Genomic DNA, 14,466 nt, shown 5'->3' with positions numbered 1-14,466 from the left:
CCAACTTTACTATATCTAGTTAACTGCTCCCCAAACTATCTTTGATAAACAGTGACTGGTTTGGAAAAAGCACTATGGACATGAGCAACTTTGTTTTATGTCCAGATTAAATCAAAAGTAAAAGTTTAACCCACCCTCAAATTTCAAACTGATACCTGGCTGCCAGTATTAGCTTCTCTGGAGCTTCATACACCTACCTAATGGAAAGCCACCACCAAAAACAATTAGAATTTGTTATTCTTAATTGAAAAGTGACCTGAAATAAAACCCCCTATTTTGTTAAAAAAAACGCAATAATAAATTACACAACAGAGCTTGTTAAAAGGCACAGGCTTTGTTTACTCCGCATGGCACCAATAACAGCAAATAAAGTATTGAAGAATCAAATGGATTTGCAGCAAGACAAAGGTCGGGGAAGCCGGCTTGCCTTCAGCGGCTCTGTGGGAGTTGATGAGGCTCTGGAGGTGAGGTCAGCCGACACACTCAGCTGGAGGTCAACAATGTAAGCTTCCTTTTCTTGCAGCTTCTTGTCCCTCTCGGCAAGCATGCCATCCATCTCCGCCCCACGCTGCCTCTGATCCGCAAGCGCTCTGATCTGTGAAAAGAAGCCAGACTATCAGGCACATTCATGCATTCAATCTGTTTCCACCGGCAAAACCAGATCATCCCAAAATACATAACCACCCAATGTCACCCAAACCTTAAAAGGTAGCTGTTAACACCCAAAAAATACCAACACAAACATAGTGCATAGACCTGTTTCACAACCAGAATGAGAAAGCTCATTGACACTGTGTGAGTGAGCTCTACGCTTCCCCTGCTAATTAAATGCATTTCAAACCGAGTTGTAAAATGCCTGGATACCAGATCATCTTAGGGGGCTCATGAGCTTTAGGTTTTTTGGACAGAAATATGAAACAAGACAGTGTATGCAAGAAAGGGCATGTGTGAGAATGTCCGCCTAAACAAACGTGACGTCCACCTTAACTTCCAGGTCTGCCTCTTTCTGAGAAAGCTGCAGTTCGAGTTCCTCCACTTTTTTCTTCAGCACTAGGATTTTTCCACGGCTTGCGGCAGCATGCTCCTGGTCCCCATCACCAGAAGCCTGCAGGATGACACAACCAAACCAAACCATAAAAAAGACCCTTTTCCATAATGTTACTGCATTCCTCAACACAACAGTATAGGTGCTGGCAGTAAAAACACAAGTGTCTAAGAATATGGTTAAATAATAAGGTCACTTCTATTTAGATTAGATTAGGTAATTTAATAACACAAGCACAGGTATGTAAGGAATGTGAATCGATTAAGGAGCTCATTCACTTAACCCCCCCAACATACACGCCAGACAGCACTAAATCTCAGACTGACTGCTCAGATCCATGCTTTAAATAAAAACGCAACGTTTGTGTTTTAAAGAAGCACCTTTCTGATATCAGACTTGGCTTCCTTGGCTCCTGACGATGGCAGCTGCTTCTTTAATTCTTCCAGTTGAGAATTTAATGAGGTGACCTTGGCTTTGTTTTGCAGCTTCATTTTGGAGAGCTTGGCCTCCCATGCTTCTTTCTCAGTCTAACAGGAAAAAAAGGACAAAAATGGCACTAGAAAATGGTAATAACTTTGCCTTGTAAATGAAATTGACCACTTCCAACAGCAGAGTTGAGAAAATGACACTTTTGCGACCACATGTTATTTTGAAGGTAAATAAAAACAATATGTCACTCAGAAAGAAAAATTTATTGTTATACATAAACTTTCTTAAGATCAGATACATTTCAGTATGTATATATACTTAATATGATTATACGAACTAGTGTATTGCAGTAGTACTAGGTTTTGTTTTCATTTGAGTGATTACCACAACGATCCCTAATTTAAAATGTAATAGGTACTTGTTTATGTGATTACCAAAGTAAAGATACATTTGCAGTACATCACCAAAATTAAAAGGAAACATACTTTAATATAATTATTTTATTTACCAATCAGAACTTATGCAAGGCACATGTGGTGTTACATCCTCACAACATACTGTAGGAAATAAAAAACACTATTTCCCTTAAGAATGTAAAACCAATAACAAAATATGGACCACTTTTTTCAGCTTTTCTGAAAGACAAGCCTCACATTGTTTCTGCAGCAAATACAGTTCCAATAGTTATTTTGTTCAAATACCTTAAGCTGCTCGTCTTTGGTGCGCAGGACATTATCTTTTTCTCGGATCAGTTCTTTCAGCTGAACCACAAGTTGTTCAGTCTGAGCCAGCTGTTCAGTTATATCTGCCACCGACTGGCTGCTCATGCCATCCGGGGGAGCTGGTGCCTGTGGATTAGCAAAGCAAGTAGGACAGTGAACCTCAGTGAGCAGCTCACTATTGGCACAGCAATCTGCCAAAGCACATTTGTCTGCACAGCACTCTATACAGCATATGCTTCATTTAGCATGTAATTACACAGACGTGCTCATTCAAAACCACATAAATATATCACAACTGTTTGGCTATAAATAAACTCTTGATGCAACATATTTTTGGAACAGTGGTAGGTAGTTTTACTGGTAGGAAGAATTTGTCTACTTATGCACATTTGCATATATACTGTATATGAAGAAACATATACAGTATATGTATACTTAATACTTGAGCATGAAAATGCATCAGGCTAAAATTCCCAATACAGTCACGTTTTTAATACTCACTCCCTGACCAGGGGCTGACTCATCTCCAGAGTACCACTTCCACATGGTCTCAGACAGGTCCCTGTGAGGCAAAAGAGATTGGTCCTGAATTAGGACAACTTGATAAATGTAAACAACAAACAAAACACGAATGCATGACTACTATACTGCATAACATTTTAAAAAGGATTCCATTCACTTCATCACAAGGCTATATACTAGTACAGTATACACTACACTAGCTAGCATCCAGGTGGACGCTGCACATTGGTGGTGGTGGTGGTGGTGGTGGTGGAGGGGAGTCCCCATTACCTGTAAAGTGCTTTGAGTGGAGTGTCCAGAAAAGCGCTATATAAGTGTAAGCAATCATTATTATTATTCAGAGGTTTTAACACCCTGAGTTCATTCAAGGTACAAATTGTGCTTTCCCCTTACTATATATGAAACAAAAAAAATGAAAAATATGTATTTTCTTAATAACTTAAACTGTTTTCCTATTTTCAGCATGGAATTAACCTTTACTTGTTCACTCTATTTTGAGGTTCCATCACTGTACTGATAGTGAGAAGCAAACAAGCTCCAAGTGATGCAAACATGAAAAATAGCTAATTGATCAAGATAGGCATCAATGCACAGATAAAACGAAAGGCTCAGACGACTGCTCATTAGCTGGACTTAATACAGAACTTTTGAAATCCTAATTATGATATGAAAGTGGTACCGCTTTCTCCTCAGATTACAATTATGTTTATTTCTTCTTAGGAAAAAAACAGCCTTATATTGAATATTTAAACCTTGTCTGAGGTGCAATTGGTTGTAGATCCAACAGTACCGAACAAGAAAGAACAACATCACAGGATTCACAACAAGCAAACAAAAACATTCTGAAAAGAACTTAAAGTAGACAACTGGCAGCAATTACATCAGCATACAGAGCAAAACTATTTATTCCATTTGATCATTATAAATTAATTGTTGTAAATAATATGCTCTTCATTCTATGGGTTTCATTAACTTGGGTGATGACAATGTACAGTATTGTACACTTTCACCTTATATTTATTTATACATCACTATTTTACTGGATTAATCTGCTTTAAAGGGTATCACAGTAGTGTCTCAACTGGAATATGAACCTACAACCCTCCCAGTTACATGTTCAGAGCCCTGAACACTAAATCAAACACTAAACCCTCAGTACTGCACACCTGTGAGCCCTCACAGAACATGGCTGACTTCCAATGCATTATTCAGATCATTAGGGGTGTTGGCTCCAGTAACTCAGTTAAATTCCATCTGGGTCGTACAATCTGACTTTTTTAAAGCTCCCCATTAATTCAGATGGCGAAGTCATTTCTCACTTCCCTACGGATGGCTGTGCTGTGTAAGTAATACCGCTGGAAGAGAATGGATGATACACAGTGGGCGATGAAGCTCAAGTACTGCGGAAGCATAGGATTAAAAGCGCTGTATACATGCAAGGAATTAATAATACTATCAAAACATTTCAACGAGCTCTCAAACTATATCAAGCATCTTATCCCAATACCAATTATACAATTTTTACAGATTGAACATAGTAGGTCGTACCATCTCTTGGAACATTTTTAAAGCTTATGCATTTTACTTTATCACACGTCAGCATAAAAACTCACAAAACGCCCCAGAACGTGTCTAAAAGGCTGTCTAAATATTTTAACTTCTGTTCATTTTCACTTTATGTGTTAACTGCATCTCGATACATCTGCTTTGCAAACTCGCTTCGGTAAAATAAAATGCATCGTCACATCTACAGTACGCCAGTTTTCAATTCAAAACCAGGAAGCACATGAACATATGCGATTCTATTTCTGGCTTTATGTAAAAATCATAATAAAAAAGCAACGTTCATATTAACTTGTGTAGTTACTTACTGTGGGCAATCGCTTCGATCGTAGACTAGTGCTGACTTAATTTATTAATTAATATGATAAACCCCCGATGCTTATTTGCACCAGCCATCTAAATACCAAACCTGATTTGAAACAAGATCCACAATTTTTGAATAACTGAAAACAGAATCGATGCATGTTTTTTTTTTTTTGGTCACAGCACTAAAAAGCATTATTTTGGTGCCATACGATAGCACCACTAGCAGGGTTAACCAGTATTAAGCAGATCGAATTACACGAAAGAAATAACTGTTTTACCTGATTACAAACGGGTCATGAAGATGCTATGTAACCGTTGATGGTGAAAAATACCCCGTATTTATAAAAGCAAGCTTATATTTTGCTCATGGTGCAGAAAATCCTCGGGTGTCAGCCGCACCACTACCCTTCAGCCGACAGCCATCTTGGTCAGGTGAACAAACAGCTGAGGAACGCCAAGGCTGACGCGGCACGTACGTGACGTCAGGATTATACCCAGTGTGTGCGTTTCCCAATGGATTTTTTGGAGCCAGTCCCAACCGGTCGGATTAGTCGTTCCATGCAAATCTATGGATAATCTGTATCGCTTTTATGTGGTGCAAATGCTACCTCTTGTATACAGCTATTTGTAGGGTTTTTGTTTTACAAAACGATTTTTAACAGATTTTATCTTCCGGAAATTAGATGCATTCATAATTTGGGGGGGTGTCATTTAAATTATTTTTTAAGGTATTTATTGGTTACGTACTACTCTAACATTGCCCTGAAAGATACAGTATATGTTTATGTTGCACTGAAATCTTCAAAAACGTTTTGCTTCAATTTACTTTCATCACGAAGAAGTATTATTAAATTAAGTTCAAGTAGGTTGCCGCGTCAGCATGGGTAGGCTGCAAAGGAACAGGTAACGGGAATTATTCCATGGTGAAAAGAAAAGAAAGGAAACAGCATTTCAGCTGTGGAGCCTTCTTCAGGTGTGCCACAGCCGAAACATTGCGTTTCCTTTCTTTTCTTTTCAGCATGGAATAAACCCGTTACCTGTTCCTCTGCATTATTACATTAAACTGTTTTAAGCATAATTAATTTAAGTCTTAAATTTTAAGAGAACACGACTATATATTGTTGAATTGATTTTCTGGGCACTTTATACATCTTTCCACATCTTGTACATGAGCAATCTGGCAAGAGTGTGTGCTGAATTTATTAGTTTTTAAATAGTTCTAGCTATATGTTTCTTTTAACTTCGATTTAGGGTGAGTTTAGTCTCAAATTAGCTCCTTTTAAAAGTTAACTACCATGTTAATCTTCTAACAAACATTAAAGTTCAGATTAGTTCATGTGGGAAGCTGTGTCAGCATGCGTAGTCTACAAAGGTAACTGGTTTATTCCAGGTGTGATCTAACTATAACCCTAACTCTCACATCTGAAGAAGGCTTCACAGCCGAAATGTTGTGTTTTCTCTCTTCTCTTTTCAGCATGGAATAAACCTGTTACTTGATCCTTTAAAGGTCGGTTGACCAATGTTATTAAAAGATTCCCCAGAGATATGTCTACTGACCTTGTTAACTGTAATCTATGAGTGTCAGGAGAGGAGGAATCATGCTGTGGTGGAACCCAAAATAATGGAATTGTTTAAAGAGAAAAAGAATGTCTCTATCAACATATTGTTTAATTTTGTAGACTGTAATTGCAGGTTATCACCAAAAATCATAATCAGTAAAACAAAAAGGAGTAGAAAGAGTCTTTTATTAGAGTAGTCCCTAAACCCTGTCTGAAAACCCTATATTACAAGAGGGGGCTTTAAGGGAGGCATTACTGTATATTAGGAGTTGTATAAATCTCCATGCAAGCATAATGAAGACCACAAATGAACCTGAAGAAAGAGAGGGCAAAAGAAAAATAACACAATCTAGCCCCAAAACAATAATACAGTAAAGATAAATCCACAAACTGGTCAGTTTGGTGAAAATATCACACATATCTGATAGGTTTTATAATGTTTGAGTTCCAGGACAGTTATTTCCTTATTGATTATTTCTTGTTCAATATAAATAGCAGAACAATGTTAAAGTTAATCATCTTGAACGACACATTCTTATTCTGTACAAACAATAAAAAGCCTTTGTATAAAAACATGTAAAATCACAAACCCACGTTACCTAAGGATAAAAGATAGTAACGCAGTATAGTGCTGGTGATGTTGTAGTGATATCGTACATGGTTACAATAGCTTATAATGAATGTGATGGCATTTGGAAATGTCATTACGCTCAATGCACCCTTGTTGATTCAATGCCTGTTCCATTCTGGCACTGCAAAATCCTTCAAATCCAGATACCAGACAGCAGATTATATTGTAGTCAACAACCAAGACAGTACCAAAGGACTATTCAACTGGTGCCATGTTGGAGGACCAACAAAATGTTCTGGCTCGGAAAGTGCTGTGAGCATGCAAATGCCCATGTTTAAAATATACACAATATGTAGATACTTGAAGATGTCCTCATAAATCCATCAGTGAAGAAGACCTGTCCTTTCCTCAACTGAAATGGTGCTTTCATCTGATGTTAGCTCTTCACATTGCTGCTAATCCATGTTGCCATGTTAGCAAAAACTTAAAGTTCCCCTTCTGAGTTTCTCTCTTGGGTGCATTTTCTCCCACTTTCAGCTGGAAGTTAAATCATTGTTAATAGTCAGATAGATGCCCGTTTTGTCCTGTTGTCTATAACCCACCCACTTGGATTCACGTTTAGCTTCAGCATCTTCATAACCCATTGATCCTTCTGAGCACCTTTGATGAACTCTTCTAGCGAAAGCTGGCCTGCAAAAAAAACAGAATATAAACTAATTGTCCTTCGCTATGAATTGTCATTATTAATTTATTGTTTTGGGCACTTTTATTCAAAGCAATTTACTTTAGTCCAACAAGGCCTTTTACTGGAATATCTACAGGTATGTGAAGTACTTTCCTCAGGATTATAGTTTATATCTTAAAATAGATTGCTGGTAGAGGAGGGGAGTACCCATTACCTGTAAATCACTGAGTGGAGCACACAGAAAAATGCTATATACTGTAGGTGCAAGGATTATTGATTATTATTTATAGCACCTTATCACACCCGCTGGTTTTCATTCACCAGACAAGAGTGCTTGAAATACTTCACGTTGCACTACACATATACTGTATGCTCAGGAACAAGTAATAGGTTTATTCCATGCTGAAAAGAGAAGAAAGAAAACACAGCATTTCGGGTGTGAAGAAGAAGGCACCACAGCCGAAACGTTGTTTTCTTACTTCTCTTTTCAGCATGGAATAAACCTATTACTTGTTCCTTTGCAGCCTACGTACAGCATGCTGACGCAGCTACCCACCTGAACTACTGTATGCTCATATTTATATTGAGAATGAAAACATTTTTTTTTTATTAGAAGCACTTGAGAAGATATATTTGATAAGAGGCATAAAAGCAATACACTCTCAATGTTATACATTTCAGTTTTAAGCAACGATACAGACTATATCCATGGCAGTTGAATAAGCGAGGCGTCTTCAGAGAGGGAAAAATGGCATATGCAATTCAAATTATTGCGAAGCTCTGAAATTCATTGGATCATATGAATACTAAGCTAAAACCTGCAGATATCTGGAATTTTAACAACTAGGTTTTGAGTAATTTCAGCACGCCGCGCACATACAGTAGCCAAGTACAAGCCGCAATACTGTCGTGCTACAACGCAGGTTTTAGGAATAACTATAATTCAGTGTTGTGCAATTACATCCTGCTACCACTTACCATCTCCGTTTTCGTCAACAAGTTCGAATATTCTCTCACAAACTTCATCGGGCGTAAGGAGAGGGGCTTCGTCTTTTGCCGTTGCAACCGTCTTGATGCTATAAATTGCCTATCGACAAACAAAAGAAGAAAAAAAAGTCACTGGACGTCTTCCACATTTTTTAAGAATCTTAAAGGGACCCTGACACGTTTCTGTAAGCAGCTGAAAGAAGCTGGCAAATAACGAACATGATTACGATACCAAGTCACACAAGCGTGATCGCCGTCGTCTGTGTGCTTTATAGAACCGCAGCAGATCTTACCGCTATGATTTGCCGCAGTTCCTCTTTTTCAAGGCATCCGTTACCATCTTTGTCATAAACTTTAAAGGACCACCGCAGTTTGTGTTCAAGTTTCCCTCTAAGGACGAGATTAAGAGCTGCAACGTATTCCAAAAAGTCGATGGTATTGTCCTAGAAAGGTGAAAACAAAATGTAGGCAGTGTCAAGTTAGAAAAGCCTCTATCACTTAGAATAACTGACATACGGAGTACTAACATACTGTGTCAATGTTTTACAACACACACAGAGAGACGGTCCTCACACCCGTATCTGGCAGGTTTTATTCTGTTTATGATCCACCACCCATTTTCACTAATAACCGGTTTCACGCAGCATTAAGATTAACATCGTCGAAGAAGGGCAAGGTCAGATTCTGAACTGCTTGCAGTTCTGTTCAGAAACTCTTCACCTATCCTGATATTCAACGATTGTTAAAGAATCCGTGGAAATGGAATTTAAATACCACGTTAAAGCTATAATTATGCAATGTCGTTCCCGTACAATATAAATGTATATCAAAGCCAAATCCACACAGTCGTATTTTTTGAGTCAAGCCTATTAATAAACGCTGTTTTTGTGAAGAACTAGGCGGTAGCCTGGTCCTTTACCTCGTTGGTGTCAAATGTCCTGAACATGTTGTCCATATACAAGGATTCCTCTGTCGTGTCAGTAACTCCAAAAAACCTTTTGAACTCATGCAAAAATAAAGCTCCACTTGGGCATTCCACTACAAATGTCTTATACAGTTCCTGTAGCTCTGCAATATCAACCTCTCTGTGATCACTTTGGAACTGCCCCATCGTTTAACCTAATGTCAGCCCTTGTCTTTAGTGGTGTGAAGACCAGTTGATCCGCTTTTCAGAGGGCTGGGATAGCCATTGCTCAGAAGTGGAGGTCTTGCTTGTAGGTCTCTGAGTATCTTTGCGAAAGATTTCCCCAAAGGCATAACTTTAAGTACTAACGTTGACTACCCTGGGCGATATTTATAGATCCCTGCAATCTCATTTGCTTTCCAATCTACTAAATCCTAATCCAAAAACACTGCTTTTGTTGTTTATAGACCCCAAAATAATTTACACTAACTCTCAATTAAGCGAAGTATAGGACTTGTCAAAGGGGTTTATCTCCTGTCCAGAATCTGAGTATGTTTCCATTGTTGTTGTTATATTTCATTTCACTTTATTTTGCTCGTATAATTACGTACATGTACATTAACTTTGCAGAAAAAAACTAATGCTAATGCGGTGCTTAAATTCACACTGGTTTTATCCAGACTAGTGTTTAAGAGTTGCCTCAAAAGACAGCGTACTATTCTATTATAAGCTATAGGAGCCTCACGCTCATAATCGCTTTTAGACGAAACCTTGAGGTTTGAAACAACAAACGAGAAATAAAGAAATGGTTAAATTACTCGATGCTAATAATGCAAATTACTCAATATAATTACTCCGTATTTTTATATTCAACCCCTCCCCCAGCAAGAAGAAAATGCAGAACATAAAATAGAACAATATTTACACAATGGTTACAATACTATTTTCCCAAATCTGAATGATTTCATTGTTTTAAAATAATTACAAATATGCACATTCATTGGAAAAAAATATGTTATATATATTTAAAAATTTTCATGTGTGGTTGTTGTCCCTCATTAGTTTAGTTTTTATTCAAATTATGAAATATAATTTTCCACATCTTATTTGTGTCATGTTAAACTTTCAACAAGCAAGGCGGAACCCATTCAAAATATAAGTTTATGTTATTCTGGTACACATTTTGTTTACAAAGTGGTTAACGTTTCAAAGATTATGCATGCTTGAGTCAGATCTTCAAATCAGATTATCTGGCAAACTTTCATCCTTCAGGCTCCTGTAGCTAGGATTGGTGTTTAATCAGGCCTGGATTTATAAACCCTCTTCTGTGTTTTCCTGAGCCCCCTGGACTAATGAGTCTGTGACCCATAAGCTTTTATTTAGCCTCTTGAAAGTTCAATCTATATCCAGTACTGAGGGAAGGCCTCTCACAGTTTTAACTAAGTACAAGGCTATTAGTAATTAAAGTGATGTGCAGGACAGAGATACTCTCTTGGTAAGAAATGATGTACTGTATGAAGAGAAGGAAGCCTCCCATTAACTTTATGCTTATGATGATAGTACAGAAAGGAGGAAAATACTCTTCCAAGGCACAATGTCACATCTGTTCTGTGATTCTGCACTGCAGTAATAGTCAATTCAGAAAAATTGAGTCTGTTTTGTGAACTATTGTTCACATGCCAGGTCTGCAGCATAACATACTGTACCTCTTTCAACTTGGATATGTGTAGCAGCAATTGAAAACAGTGTCATCTATGTAATTATTTCACTTTCATATGCATCTCTGTATTGCCATGGGAGATTAATCATTTTCAAAGATGTACAAAAGGAATATTAAAAATAGTATTAATCATGCATGCTTCCATTCTTACACATCTAACCAGTATGAAAACAATACTTTTTATTTTGTACAAAACCAATATTGACAAACATATCAGGTATAAAACCTTTAGTTACAATAGTTAATAATTTAAAGAATTAGCATCACTTATTTTTTTTAGATCCAGCACATAACAAAATTATATACACAGTAGGAGTATGTACGGGGCTAAATAAATACTACAATTTATTTTGAAAATGTAGAACATTTAGAATTTTAAAAAGACTGGGGGAAGTATCAAAACTGACAACAATGAAGTTTTTAATCAAGAGCAAACTGAAAAGGAATTTCCTGATGGGTGAAAAATCCACATTCTATAAAAAGACAAAGTCTGAGCACACAGTTTCTTTTCTTCCAACTAAAAACTTCAAAAGAAGATTGGTTACAAAGTACTAACATTTTTGGACAGATAAAGTGGGATTTCTGGGGAGATTATAGTTTATTTTTATAAAGGAAGTCTTTGGATGTAAGTAAATGTAAATCACAAATCAGGACCTGTAAACACATACAGTAATTCAGAAAAATCAAGTCAAAACATGGCACTCTTTCTCCTCTGTTCAAGAACCCAGCCATGAGGATTTATGTCCAACTGCAGCATTGTCAGAACCCATTTGTCTTTCCTCGCTCCTTCAATGAACTCATCCAGTGTAAGCTGCCCTACAAAATAATACATTAAATGTTATTTTCCAAAAGCGAGAAATGTGTTACAAAGGAAGAGGTTCAGTGAGCCAGCTTTGTAAGTCAAACGAATGAAGTCAAATGTAAGTAATGAATGCTCTTTGCCACACCCATTGTTAGATAATGAACAAATGTTTTTAATTTTTTTGGTGATGTACTGTATGCTTAGGCTTTAAAACCTAAGCTGTAAAAAATAATTATTCAATTTTAATAATGGGGTACAGTACAAACAGAAAAACACATCACTTTTAAAGAGTAAATACTTGTACTACATATTGTTGTTTGCAGTTAAATGTGCTCAGAATAAATTAGTTAATCAATCAATTCAGAATTAAATATGTTTCTGTATTTACCATCTCCATTCGCATCCACTATTTGAAATATTCTTTCACAGACTTCATCTGGTGTTAGGAACTGAGTTGCCTTGTCTTGTCTGGAGTTCTTTTTTAGTTTATAAATTGCCTTAAAAGGAAGGAAACAATGAAAACTTTGTCAGTTGTAGAATTCAAGGATTATCCTAATATCTAAATTGTGCTTATTATAGACATACACATTTGAAAGTAACCATCAATTTGATCAATCATAAATTATTGATAATATTCTCTGATTAATCAAATAAGCAACTTCGGTAGGCATCACTTTTAATAGAATGTCATTCCAATATTTAAGTAATTTAGGTAGGGGGGCTAAAATGTTTCCCCTGCATATTTACAGAAAGTTTTGCAAACTAATTTTTTTACATTTAAAGTGAGAATTATTTGATTTTTTAAAATATCATGCAGGAACGTTGGTTAAACTGTGTTCTTCAGAAACGGTACTTGTTGATTCGAGCTTTGTATTCATTTGTATTCAATTATTTACAGATCCGGGAACTCAGTGGGGGATTTTCTTATTGACAGTCTCATCTTTTGCTAATTGAGACAGGCACGTGTCCTCTGACCTCTGGATTTAGTGGATTACTCACCAGCTGCTCTGAGACCAGCAACAACATTAACAGCTCCGGAGTGTGAAATGTCGGAATAGTATACAGTATACGCAATTTTATATTATGATCTGATTGCAGAACATCCATTGTTTATTAAATAGTTCTATGTGTTCTCAAGTTCCATAGGACATTTAGTCATCCGTCCGATTTCCATGTTGTAACAGGAATTGTGTCAACAGCGAATAGGAAAACATCTTTCCCATTTGATAAACAATTCTCTCTCCGACGCCTACTGTTAGTTTTAGAAAATCTAGTTATCATATCTCACTTTACTCCAAATATGAATTACCTGAATAATCTCACGAAGCTCACTCTTGTCCACACATCCGTTTCCATCCTTATCATAGACTTTGAAGGACCACCTGAGTTTGTGTTCCAGTTTGCCTCTTAATACAAGATTCAAGGCGGCTACATATTCCAAGAAATCGATGGTATTGTCCTACACATCGAAAAAGGAAATGAAAGGTCTCTTAGAGCACATCTCTTATTGGAAAACATAGCCCAACATGTCATTTGTAGTAAACGTTTCGGAAAGTCGGTGAACAAAATAGACATATTTTGGGGAAACACTGAACCCTGTTAGAGATTAAAGAACAAACAATTCACAGCTAAACATAGGTGTTGCACATCAAGGTTTACACAGGTGATCAGTTGTGAATCCCCTCGTTTGTCTACTGTACATACAGTATGTGAATAGCGTGATTCTCTATTTAACGACTGCAGGTTTATATTACAGAACATGTTTTTAAAAAGTGCTGTTAGTTGACAGGATACCATGGATTCAATACGATGGCATTTATGGGACGAAGAATCCCATAAAATCTAACGAACTGGACAAATCTGTTGTGTAATGTTAAGTCGCAAAAGTTGTTTTTTTAAAAGGCGTCTTTTCTCACCCCATTTTTGTCGAAGGCTCTGAACATACTGTCTGCGTATTCCGAAGCATCACAGTTCGGGTTAATGCCGAAAAACCTCTTGAACTCGTGTAAGAACAATGTCCCGCTCGGACATTCCACTACAAACTTCTTGTACATTTCCTGCAGCTCCGCCACATCGATTTCTTCTGTTTTCATTTTGATAGAGCACTGTGGTTGCTCCATCACCAGTAGAGCTGTCCGCGGTGCTGAAACCAGCTTCTATGATACTGAAGCGGCAAACGGCAGGCTGATCTTCCAGGCTTTTCAGGCAGACTTGCCAAGTGCTCTGTTGGGCACGTACTGTATACAAGGTTTATATACGGCAGGTAATTAGGTTGAAGACATTAAGGTTAGTACTGCAGATGGTATATTTTTAGATTAATTGAAAGTCCACCTGAGGTCATCTGTCTTGTAATAGGAGAGCTAAGTGATACGAAAAATATCAGGAGTACCAGTTTGAGATGAGGAAAAACAAAAATAAATTTAAGAAAGAAATTCACAGAATTATATATCTTTCTTATACAAGATGTTTTTAAGAGGATTTTTTTAAATGTTATTTTTTCATAGTTGTATCTTGATTGAGATGTCCCTGCACAGCACACATTACATTGTGTGGACAGTGGATTTTGAACCAAGATTTGCTAAGCTAATAGGCTGCCAGCTGATTATTTTAGACTCTGATTAACCTTTCTTTGCAAAATTAATATGTGGAGT

The 14,466-nt window shown here is 37.1% G+C and overlaps 3 protein-coding genes across 7 annotated transcripts in view; all 3 read right to left on the bottom strand.

Annotated features, from left to right (window-relative positions):
* LOC148645663 (uncharacterized) overlaps window positions 1–5,022 on the bottom strand; it is a 31,127-nt gene extending 26,105 nt beyond the window's left edge. For all 5 annotated transcript variants that reach the window (XM_088611989.1, XM_088611992.1, XM_088611990.1 and 2 more), the window contains exons 1-6: window positions 4,866–5,022; window positions 2,698–2,758; window positions 2,176–2,322; window positions 1,426–1,572; window positions 983–1,105; window positions 428–595 (exon numbers count right to left, since the gene is read on the bottom strand). In XM_088611989.1, the coding sequence (XP_088468115.1) occupies window positions 428–595; window positions 983–1,105; window positions 1,426–1,572; window positions 2,176–2,322; window positions 2,698–2,742 (630 nt within the window). In that variant the 5' untranslated portion in view covers window positions 2,743–2,758; window positions 4,866–5,022. The remainder of the gene's footprint in view (window positions 1–427; window positions 596–982; window positions 1,106–1,425; window positions 1,573–2,175; window positions 2,323–2,697; window positions 2,759–4,865) is intronic.
* Window positions 5,023–6,313: 1,291 nt separating this feature from the next.
* LOC148645662 (guanylyl cyclase-activating protein 2-like) lies at window positions 6,314–10,102 on the bottom strand. The gene is made up of 4 exons (XM_088612063.1): window positions 9,309–10,102; window positions 8,683–8,832; window positions 8,381–8,489; window positions 6,314–7,407 (listed from the first exon to the last, which is right to left on the bottom strand). The coding sequence occupies exons 1-4, from the start codon at window positions 9,498–9,500 to the stop codon at window positions 7,280–7,282; spliced, it is 579 nt and encodes a 192-aa protein (XP_088468189.1). The 5' UTR covers window positions 9,501–10,102; the 3' UTR covers window positions 6,314–7,279.
* Window positions 10,103–11,176: 1,074 nt separating this feature from the next.
* On the bottom strand, window positions 11,177–14,061 carry LOC148645661 (guanylyl cyclase-activating protein 2-like). The gene is made up of 4 exons (XM_088612062.1): window positions 13,732–14,061; window positions 13,125–13,274; window positions 12,204–12,312; window positions 11,177–11,829 (listed from the first exon to the last, which is right to left on the bottom strand). Exons 1-4 carry the CDS (start codon window positions 13,933–13,935, stop codon window positions 11,702–11,704), a joined length of 591 nt encoding a protein of 196 aa, XP_088468188.1. The 5' UTR covers window positions 13,936–14,061; the 3' UTR covers window positions 11,177–11,701.
* Between the last annotated feature and the right edge of the window lie 405 nt (window positions 14,062–14,466).

This window comes from Lepisosteus platostomus, chromosome 18, assembly GCF_059453375.1.
Source record: "Lepisosteus platostomus isolate fLepPlt1 chromosome 18, fLepPlt1.hap1, whole genome shotgun sequence".
NCBI lineage: Eukaryota > Metazoa > Chordata > Actinopteri > Semionotiformes > Lepisosteidae > Lepisosteus > Lepisosteus platostomus.
Note: the sequence above shows the minus strand (reverse complement) of the source record. Positions and strands in the feature narration are given on the sequence as shown.